General features: G+C 50.5%; 2 protein-coding genes across 3 annotated transcripts in view; both read left to right on the top strand.

Moving 5' to 3' along the window:
* Positions 1-4,797, top strand: part of LOC311328866 (CCR4-NOT transcription complex subunit 2-like) — a 30,209-nt gene extending 25,412 nt beyond the window's left edge. For both annotated transcript variants that reach the window (XM_084462769.1, XM_084462768.1), the window contains exons 13-15: positions 1,757-1,857; positions 2,078-2,222; positions 3,261-4,797. In XM_084462769.1, coding sequence (XP_084318895.1) covers positions 1,757-1,857; positions 2,078-2,222; positions 3,261-3,347 — 333 coding nt within the window. In that variant the 3' untranslated portion in view covers positions 3,348-4,797. The remainder of the gene's footprint in view (positions 1-1,756; positions 1,858-2,077; positions 2,223-3,260) is intronic.
* A 5,599-nt stretch (positions 4,798-10,396) lies between these two features.
* LOC311328870 (calcium-activated potassium channel subunit beta-4-like) overlaps positions 10,397-10,810 on the top strand; it is a gene marked incomplete at both ends in the record, with an annotated part of 42,359 nt that continues 41,945 nt past the window's right edge. The window contains one exon of the mRNA XM_084462772.1: positions 10,397-10,735. Coding sequence (XP_084318898.1) covers positions 10,397-10,735 — 339 coding nt within the window. The remainder of the gene's footprint in view (positions 10,736-10,810) is intronic.

Below are 10,810 nucleotides of genomic sequence, written 5' to 3'. Positions count from 1 at the left end.
ATTCTCTCTCTCTCTCTTTCTCTCTCTCTCCCTCTCTCTCTCTCTCCCCCCCCCCTCTCTCTCTCTCTCTCTCTATTCTCTCCCCCCCCCCTCTCTCTCTCTCTCTCTCTCTCTCCCCCTCCCTCTCTCTCTCTCTCTATTCTCTCTCTTTCTCTCTCTCTTTCTCTCTCTCTCCCTCTCTCTCTCTCTCTATTCTCTCTCCCCCCCCCTCTCTCTCTCTCTCTCTCTCTCTCTCCCCCTCCCTCTCTCTCTCTCTCTATTCTCTCTCTCTCTTCCTCTCTCTTTCTCTCTCTCTCCCTCTCTCTCCCTCTCTCTCTCTCCCCCCCCCCCTCTCTCTCTCTCTCTCTCTCTCTATTCTCTCTCTCTATTCTCTCTCTCTCTCTTTCTCTCTATTCTCTCTCTCTCCCTCTCTCTCTCTATTCTCTCTCTCTCTCCCCCCCTCTCTCTCTCTCTCCCTCCCTCCCTCTCTCTCTCTCTCTATTCTCTCTCTCTCCCCCCCTCTCTCTCTCATTCTCTCTCTCTCTCTCCCTCTCTCTCTCTTCTCTCTCTCTCTCTCTCCCTCCCTCTCTCTCTCTCTCTATTCTCTCCCCCCCCTCTCTCTCTCTCTCTCTCTCTCTCCCCCTCCCTCTCTCTCTCTCTCTATTCTCTCTCTCTCTTCCTCTCTCTCTTTCTCTCTCTCTCCCTCTCTCTCTCCCCCCCTCTCTCTCTCTCTCTCTATTCTCTCTCTCTCTATTCTCTCTCTCTCTCTCCCTCTCTCTCTATTCTCTCTCTCTCCCTCTCTCTCTCTCTATTCTCTCTCTCTCTCCCCCCCTCTCTCTCTCTCTCTCTCTATTCTCTCTCTTTCTCTCTCTCTTTCTCTCTCTCTCCCTCTCTCTCTCTCTCTCTCTATTCTCTCTCTCCCCCCCCCTCTCTCTCTCTCTCTCTCTCTCCCCCTCCCTCTCTCTCTCTCTCTATTCTCTCTCTCTCTTCCTCTCTCTCTTTCTCTCTCTCTCCCTCTCTCTCTCTCCCCCCCCCTCTCTCTCTCTCTCTATTCTCTCTCTCTCTATTCTCTCTCTCTCTCTTTCTCTCTATTCTCTCTCTCTCCCTCTCTCTCTCTCTATTCTCTCTCTCTCTCCCCCCCCTCTCTCTCTCTCTCTCCCTCCCTCCCTCTCTCTCTCTCTCTATTCTCTCTCTCTCCCCCCCTCTCTCTCTCATTCTCTCTCTCCCTCTCTCTCTCTTCTCTCTCTCTCTCCCTCCCTCCCTCTCTCTCTCTCTATTCTCTCTCCCCCCCCCCTCTCTCTCTCTCTCTCTCTCTCTCTCTCTCCCCCTCCCTCTCTCTCTCTCTCTATTCTCTCTCTCTCTTCCTCTCTCTCTTTCTCTCTCTCTCCCTCTCTCTCTCTCCCCCCCCCCTCTCTCTCTCTCTCTCTATTCTCTCTCTCTATTCTCTCTCTCTCTCTCCCTCTCTCTCTATTCTCTCTCTCTCCCTCTCTCTCTCTCTCTATTCTCTCTCTCTCTCCCCCCCCCTCTCTCTCTCTCTCTCTCTCTCTCTCTCCCTCCCTCTCTCTCTCTCTCTATTCTCTCTCTCTCCCCCCCTCTCTCTCTCATTCTCTCTCTCCCTCTCTCTCTCTTCTCTCTCTCTCTCCCCCCCCCTCTATCTCTCTCCCTCCCTCCCTCTCTCTCTCTCTCTCTCTATTATCTCTCTCTCCCCCCCTCTCTCTCTCATTCTCTCTCTCTCTCTCCCTCTCTCTCTCCCTCTCTCCTCTCTCCCTGTGTCCAGCTGGCTGCTATTAAGTTGTCGAGGTATGGGGAGGATCTGTTGTTCTACCTGTACTACATGAATGGCGGAGACCTGCTACAGCTGTTGGCCGCAGTAGAATTGTACGTATCAAACGCATCCAGTACCAAGCACACACTGAATAGCTACTCCCCTCTGTGATTATCTGGCGCCCTCCACGGGGCAGTAGGGGTACTGCAGGATATTTGTAGTTCATACACCTAACCCTCACTAATCGTTGTTCTGATCGGCTCGATCCGTTCGGTTCGGACCAGTCGGCTCCAGCCTGCCTTTAACCCTTCCCTGACCGTGCTGTCGCACTAGGTTCAACCGGGACTGGCGGTACCACAAGGAGGAGCGTGTGTGGATCACGCGGGCGCCGGGCATGGAGCCCACCCTGAAGACCAACGCCTACGAGAGAGGGACGTACTACTTCTTCGACTGTCTTAACTGGAGGAAGGTGGCCAAGGTAACAACAGACTGCCTTAGACACAGTTATGAAGAAATACAAATTGAGGATTTTGGGTTACTACTTTCCATGCATTTATTACTGGCGAACTGGAGAAAGCCTCTCCTTGCAAATAAATAATCCCACAGGATTTCCTCCCGCGAGACTGGTTGCGCTTGTAGCAACAAGCCTGGTTGGCTAGGTTTTGGCGCGTGTGATGGAGAGAGAAATGATTCTGGATAATTAGGAATAGCGAAAATACTTTAGACGTATATCTTAATCTTATTATTATTAAGTTAGAAACGGGGCTAGATAGATGAAAAGTACAAGACGTTCATACAGCTGAAATAGAAAATCTATCTTCTTAATTTCTCCAGTCGGCTTCTGTTAGTTTTGACCGGGCGCAGGGCGGCCATCTTACTTCATTGCGCTGATGCACATTTTGCAAATCGTCTACTATACCAGTACTATACCACTATCGTCTACTGTACCAGTAGTCAAGGCTAAGAGCCACTTTTATATTTGAAAGTGTTAATTTTTTTTTGTTAGTTTTTTTTTTAATATCTTTATTTATATATGTTTTATATTATACAATACATCAGCCATATTCTGGACTGTGTCTGAATGGACAAGCTCCATAAGTAATAAGCAACATAAAGAAAGCTTTTTTTTCCTCCTTCCGCGCAAAACACGAAACGAAACCTGAGTTCAGCCTCAATTGAAACGGTGGTGCGTTGAACACCCTGTCTGTATCATAGGTCCTATGGCAGCTGAGAAGTTACACTGGGGTTTATATATCAGTCTGCTGATTGGGCAACACTTCTGACTCACCGACCAAACAAGAGAGAACCTTCCTCAGAGCCTGTAGCACACCGCGTCACACCGCTTCCAGGAAATAACCCGGAAATTGTAGCAAAACGGTGCACAGCGTTTTCACATTGAACTCACCCAAGTGGAGTGATTGTGTCAACACTGAGAGGATAATTGCGCACGTGTGTGCGTGCGTGCGCACGAGTGTGCACGAGCGAGAGAGACGCTAAAATGACTGTTTCTCCTCAGGAGTTCCATCTGGAGTACGACAAGCTAGAAGAGCGTCCTCACGTCCCCGCCACCTTCAACTACAACCCAGCTCAGCAGGCCTTCTGAGATTGGCTGACTGGCTGCGCGACCCCGCCCACGCCCGCACGGGAGTGGCTGTCCTGGCCCGTCACTCACTGAAACCCCGCCCCCAGCAGGTGCAGCACCCGCTGCAGTTGGCTCAGGCTCCCTGGTTTTTATTCCTCCACGACGACAGATTGGCCAATCAGGACTCATGCCAGGCCAACCCTCCGCCATTTTGGCTCGGAGAGGAGCCTTGCCTCCCCAGAACAATGTGCTGCCCGGAAACAGACGCTTTCTCTTTTAACCGTTTTGGTTTCTTTTCCTCCACCTCGTTTTTGTTTCTTTTCCCATTTTGTTTTGGTTTGTTGTCATTTGAGCATTCAGACTTTTGGTTTACGCCTCCCTGCAAACAGACAAACAGTTGAGGCTACACAACATCGTCATCACCACACACACACACACCCGTAAGTACGCACACACACACACACACACACACACACACACACACCCATAAGTACACACACACACTCATACAAACTCTAAAAGTGACAGAATTAGGTCCTTCTGCCAGTTTCCAAAGTGCTCAGAGACAATAACTTGGAAATCAACCCTCAGCCTTCCTATAGCACAGACAGACCAGCCCTAACCCTAACCCTAACCCAGCCTTCCTATAGCACAGACAGACCAGCCCTAACCCTAACCCTAACCCAGCCTTCCTATAGCACAGACAGACCAGCCCTAACCCTAACCCTAACCCAGCCTTCCTATAGCACAGACAGACAGACAAGAGGCCAGGAGAAAATGCAATGTTCGTTGTAGCACTATTTCATAATAAAAGAACACAAAAGATGTTTGTGGATTCATTGTGACAACACACTCAATAATATTCACCACAATTCAGCCTCAGAAAGACCAGCACCTCTGAACAAGCACATATCATTCTTCCTTTCTTTCTTCCTCCCTCCATCTCCTCATCTTAACCTCCTCCGTCCTCCTGACTCCCCCCCTCTGTTCTCCTCCTCTGTTGGTTCCTGTGCTCCTCACCATGGCTGGTCTGGAGAGGAGAGCGCCCCCTAGCTGTGGAAGGCTGCCAGGCTCAGTGTTCCTTGATAAGCCACTAAAACGCTGTCAGCTCTTTGTTACAATTTTCTAATAGACGTGTACATTTTTTTTTTCTTCCTTTTTTAGTTTTCTTGGGGACATCACACGAAAAATGATATGTATGTACGAATGTGTATATATTATATATATGACATCTATTTTGGAGAAGTAAATTGCAAGAAAAAAGTGAGCAGAAAAGAAAGTTTCCCTGCTGTACCTCGTTTTTAGGAGGTGAGTGTGGATGCAATACTGGCCTGTAGGGGGCGATGTCACCCAGATTTCTGGAACTACCTGACTAGGGACCACGCCTAACCACCTGATCTGACAATTAGACAACAGCAACAAAAACGACAACAATCACTACGAGGACACGAGCCAGAAGCTGAGTGAGCCATGGACACCCACACCCATGTGACCTGTGTGGGATTTGATTGGAGGAGAAGGACTGAGGCACTTTGACGTTTGGCTGTTTTCAACGGCAGCTTTTCATAGGAAAAGAAAAACCAATAAAAAAATATATAATGAGAACTGATTGATCTTGTATTTTCTGATCCTAACCGAAGCTCCTAGGTGTGTGTTCTATATATGTGGGTGACTGGGCTGTTTGCTTATTTCTGTGGTTTGATTTCAGTTTTCTCATGTGTGTTGGGGGTCTTCCTAATGGCCTGTCTTTGATTTCAAGTGAGCAGTATAACTGGTTCTGATTGGAGCTAGATTTCAAGAGGGCCTGTCTGAGTGGTAGTCCAGGGTGTGATTTCAAGAGGGCCTGTCTGAGTGGTAGTCCAGGGTGTGATTTCAAGAGGGCCTGTCTGAGTGGTAGTCCAGGGTGTGATTTCAAGAGGGCCTGTCTGAGTGGTAGTCCAGGGTGTGATTTCAAGAGGGCCTGTCTGAGTGGTTGTCCAGGGTGTGATTTCAAGAGCTACACAGTGATGAACGCTGTAAGAGGGGAAAGTAGTCTAACGTAACAGAAGTAGTCTGGTCTATTGATTGATCTATCTGAAAGGGCACAGCAGAGTGTAGCCAACGCGGTTCACTCAACAGGCGTCTCACCTACGACGTGAGCTCTGGAAGAAGAGCTGGTCTGGGTCCACTGCCCCCAGCAGAAGAGGAGCCGGGGCCCCAGGCTAGGAAGCCGATGGGCGGGGCCTTGCGGAGTACTGGAGAGGGTGGGGGAGGTGGGGAACAAGGTGGCGCTCCACCGAGACGGGCTCCCTACAGAGGGGGGCTCTTCCCCGGCACCGGGGGCACCGATGTTCCCTCGCCTCCCTTTCCCCTCGAGTCCTGCCCCGCCTCCCCCGGCCCCTCATCCTCCAGCCCCGCCCGAGGCTGACTCCCCCGGCCCCTCATCCTCTTCCCCTCCTGTGGCTGACTCCCCCGGCCCCTCATCCTCTCCTCCTCCTGTGGCTGACTCTCCAGGCCCCGCCTCCTTCTTACCCCCAGCTTACCAGTCTGCGCGGCCGTGGATTTTAATTGAGTTGTTTTTGGTTGTTCCCTTAAGGCCGAGGCACTCTGTCATGGGGTGTGTGTGTGTGTGTGTGTGTGTGTGTGTGTGGTGGGGGGGGCGGTTGGGACATCCGTCTCATGTAATCCAGTTTCTAATAAATTTTTAAGCCTACAAAATGGCATCAGACCTCACCACTTAGACATTTTAGACGATAGACAGACTTGTTTCGATTCACATCCTTTCTGTGCCCCTGGTGCGGCTAGGGGCGGCTGTGGCTTTACCCTGACTGTGCTAATTATGTGACAAGGCAAAGAAGCAATCACAGCCCCCAAAATGTCTTAAAAAACTTGAAAATCAAATAAATAAATAAAACTATATCCTAAAGCAATTACAGACGAGTCCTCAGACCTGTGGTATAGTCCAGTGGATAGAATCTGTTCCACCCCTAAAACATACACAGCATCAATATGAGACTTGAGATGCAGTCAAACATGCAAGCCAAACAAGTATTGGCCTACAGGAGCTTGTGACTGTCGGTAAGCTCTGGGCAAGAAGAAAATGACAAGCAGGAAGGGAGACAGTTTTGAGTTTTTATTGGATGTTTGTGTAGCTACACAAAAAGTAGAACTATCAAACTTGCTCGATCGTCTTGTTGAAAGAGGTCAGGGAAGAATTTTTACAGCTCACTTTTCTGGCCCCCGGGTGAAACTGTTTTTTTTGCTTCCCTCTGGAATATGTAGGGGTGGGACCTATGCCCACCCTCCCATTGCTCTCTGTAAAGCGCATTGTGTTGCCTCTGTGGATGAAATGTGCTATACAAATAAATGTTTGATTTGATTTGATTGAATCTAGAAATCAAACTAGAAATGGTGCTTGGAGAGCACAGACCTCGGGGGCGAGGCGGTTGTTCGGGGGCAGAAAGCTTGTCGTATGTCGTATAGTTATTTGTTGCCCTGCTGTTCTGCGCAGCGGGACCAAGGTAAAAGTCGTAAAAGATAACTCGGTATTAAAAGTAGCCGTCAATGTGAAATACGGAAACAATAAACGTAGGCTATGCGTAGTATAAACGTATCTCAAAGATATGAGAGTGGGAGTAAGAATGATTTACAGCCTAGAAAACACCCAGTTATCGTGCACCGTATAGATCTCCACGGAATCGCCAGGCTCAGAAAACCCAAATCATATTTTGATGATAATTTAATTGTGTGCTGAGATGGGAGGTTGAGATGAGATAACGGTGTGTGTGTGACGGTGTGTGAACACGTGTGTGTGCGTGCGTGTCTGTGTGTGTGTGGGGGGGGAAGGGGGGGGGTGCGAGGGGGGGGGGTCCAAAAACATCCACTCTGAGGCGAGACCAGGGGTGTAGTGGAGGGTAAACCCAAGTTCATCCACCTCTCTAAACTGAGACTGAGAGTTTGCTACCTTGTTTTCTGATTAACTGTATTAATCAATGAGGGGGAACAAGGTGGGTAAACTCTGTGCACTCGACAGTTTACCCACCTCTGTATTTAGGCCTACACCCCTGGGCAAGACGCTAGGCCGTGCAAACACACAAACAATCACACACTCACTCGCTCACTGCTGGGTCCACATCCTAAGGACACGGTGTTAACCCTCCTAAGGACACGGTGTTAACCCTCCTAAGGACACGGTGTTAACCCTCCTAAGGACACGGTGTTAACCCTCCTAAGGACACGGTGTTAACCCTCCTAAGGACACGGTGTTAACCCTCCTAAGGACACGGTGTTAACCCTCCTAAGGACACGGTGTTAACCCTCCTAAGGACACGGTGTTAACCCTCCTAAGGACACGGTGTTAACCCTCCTAAGGACACGGTGTTAACCCTCCTAAGGACACGGTGTTAACCCTCCTAAGGACACGGTGTTAACCCTCCTAAGGACACGGTGTTAACCCTCCTAAGGACACGGTGTTAACCCTCCTAAGGACACGGTGTTAACCCTCCTAAGGACACGGTGTTAACCCTCCTAAGGACACGGTGTTAACCCTCCTAAGGACACGGTGTGCACTGCTGTTAGTTCTCTATGAATCCTGTGTGCTGGCGAGACATTTGGAGAGGCTGTAGAGAAACAGCTTGACCCACATAGCCCATTCCCAGCGGCAGACTGCTCCTGTGAACAGACTGGCCCCACAGATACCGCAGACTGCTCCTGTGAACAGACTGGCCCCACAGATACCGCAGACTGCTCCTGTGAACAGACTGGCCCCACAGATACCGCAGACTGCTCTCCATGTCACACGCATCCCACAGTTCAGGGCCAGACTACGGACACAGTTCAGGGCCAGACTACGGACACAGCTCAGGGCCAGACTACGGACACAGTTCAGGGCCAGACTACGGACACAGTTCAGGGCCAGACTACGGACACAGTTCAGGGCCAGACTACGGACACAGCTCAGGGCCAGACTACGGACACAGCTCAGGGCCAGACTACGGACACAGTTCAGGGCCAGACTACGGACACAGCTCAGGGCCAGACTACGGACACAGCTCAGGGCCAGACTACGGACACAGCTCAGGGCCAGACTACGGACACAGCTGTACCGAGTACAAAGTCATCTATCTTTTTTTTGCTCCTTGAGAGGGGGACTTGTCTTCCTCCTGCTTCTCCTCCGCTACACACACACACCCTCACGCACACTCACACACACACACACACACACACGCGCACACACACACAAAAGGCTGCAGCGCTATTTCCCAGTCACACTGTATTTCCTCTCTCTCCTCTGACCCAACGGCATCCTCATAGATCACCTGAGAGTTTGGCAGCTCTATAATAACCGTTCACCCCGAAGGGGAGAGACACCGCTCTATAATAACCGTTCACCCCGAAGGGGAGAGACACCACTCTATAATAACCGTTCACCCCGAAGGGGAGAGACACCACTCTATAATAACCGTTCACCCCGAAGGGGAGAGACACCGCTCTATAATAACCGTTCACCCCGAAGGGGAGAGACACCACTCTATAATAACCGTTCACCCCGAAGGGGAGAGACACCACTCTATAATAACCGAGTCTCACCACCACCCCACGAACCCCACAACTCGCCCCTGAGTGGGCTAGACACTGTCCCTGACTGGCTCTGACCTGAGGGGGGCGGAGTCTCGCCACCACGTCACTATCCACGCTACAGACCCCACAACTCAGCCCCTGAGAGGGCTAGAGACGCACGGTCTTCACCGGTGGGTGCATGGAGATTGCCTGGTCCGTAGAAGTACTAGCAGTAGCTGTTACATCCAGCTTCGGCAGCTAGCCCACCTCACGTTTACTCCAGGAAATTAACTTTCTATTTTTTGTTTGAGATTTCTCATGAAGCAGAGCAATGGGATCCGTGAAGCTATGAATAACAACAAGGTCGGAGGTCACAACTTCCAATTGAAAACTGCTGAAGAACATGTTGGACAGAAATAGACAGATGGAGTCAGTAGCCTAGACTGGCTTTGCAGGCACTATACTATACTATACTATACTATACTATACTATACTATACTATACTATACTATACTATACTATACTATACTATACTATACTGTACGCTCGCTGTCGCTGCTGCCTGCGCTTTGCCTAATCGCCGTGCACATCTGCTGAGATGACAATAATACCAGGCGCATGATGATTATTTTTGTTTCTATTTCTGAACAGCCAAATCTCTGCGATTATGTCAAGCAATTGTCCTCCTGCAAAATATCAATTTCTGAGTATCTTGCTCGTGGCAGGGGTCCAGAGCCGGTTAGACACATTTAGCTTTATTCCTGCCGAAAATGCGGGTCTCTCTCAGTGGACCCGAGTGGAAATAAAGGCTTGAAATGAAATGAAATAATCATAGACGTTGGCCAGCTTACCAGGTTTCCACAATTTCTCTCGGAATCTCTATCCACAATTTCTTTCTCTCTCTCTCTCTCTCTCTCTCTCTCTCTCTCTCGATATTATCACGCCTCAACTCAACAGGTGCATGGGCCAATTGACGATGCGCCGATTGCTGAAGTGTTTTTCCTCATTTAAACTAAAATGAGATAATGACCTGGCTGTAGCCTATTCAACATTCACCCGGGTAGGCTCAGGCCCGGCTCGTTGCCAGAGAGGGCAGTCTCTCAGCCTGAGCATTGATTGTCCGCGGTGGGGTGGTGGATGCAGCTCGCAGCGGATCATCTGCTCACCGGGGCGAGGGGGACGCTTGCCCAGAACTCCGGGCTATTTCTGATAAGAGGCTTACCTAATGTCAGATGCAACACAGCCTCATCAGCCAAGTCCAAATCTGTACGGAGCGCTGAGACGTGAATCACAAATCACACGCGCAAGAGGAGGGGGCAGGGCTGCTCTCGCCAAGTTCTCTCCCTGATATTGGGCGGCAGACCACTGAGAGAGGAGGAAGCGGAGTTCAACGGAGTGACGGGGGAATTTGAAGGGAAAGCCGCCCGCGTTGGCTGCACCGCGCGTCAGCCGGGAACCAAAAGACAGACGCTCCTCTTCAGCACTCCCACTGTCTGTCCTCACACGCAGCCAGCGTGACGCACGGACCAGGAATGATGGCGAAAATCAGGGTTTCGTACGAGTACTCGGAGGCGGAGGATAAGAGCATAAGGCTGGGACTCTTCCTCATCTTTTGCGGCATCCTCTCCCTCTTTATCCTCGGCTTCTGCTGGCTCAGCCCGACCCTCCAGAGCTTGCAGAGCAAGCCTGCCAACTGCACTGTGGTCTCCGTGCTCCGGCCAGAGGAGATGTTCGAATGCGTCTTCACATGCGGGGCGGACTGCAAGGGCACGTCGCTGTACCCTTGCCTCCAGATCTTCGTCAACAACTCCGAGTCCAACTCAGTCGCTCTGCTCCACTTCGACGAACAGCAGTTAGTGCTCAATCCCAAGGTGAGTCCACTTAACCCGGGTATGTGGTGACCATCTCTTCTCGGCCATGGTGGTGGGTATGATGATGGATGGATG

This window comes from Borostomias antarcticus (assembly GCF_949987555.1).
Source record: "Borostomias antarcticus genome assembly, contig: scaffold_133, whole genome shotgun sequence".
Taxonomy (NCBI): Eukaryota; Metazoa; Chordata; class Actinopteri; order Stomiiformes; family Stomiidae; genus Borostomias; species Borostomias antarcticus.
This window is presented reverse-complemented; position numbering and strand designations above follow the sequence as displayed.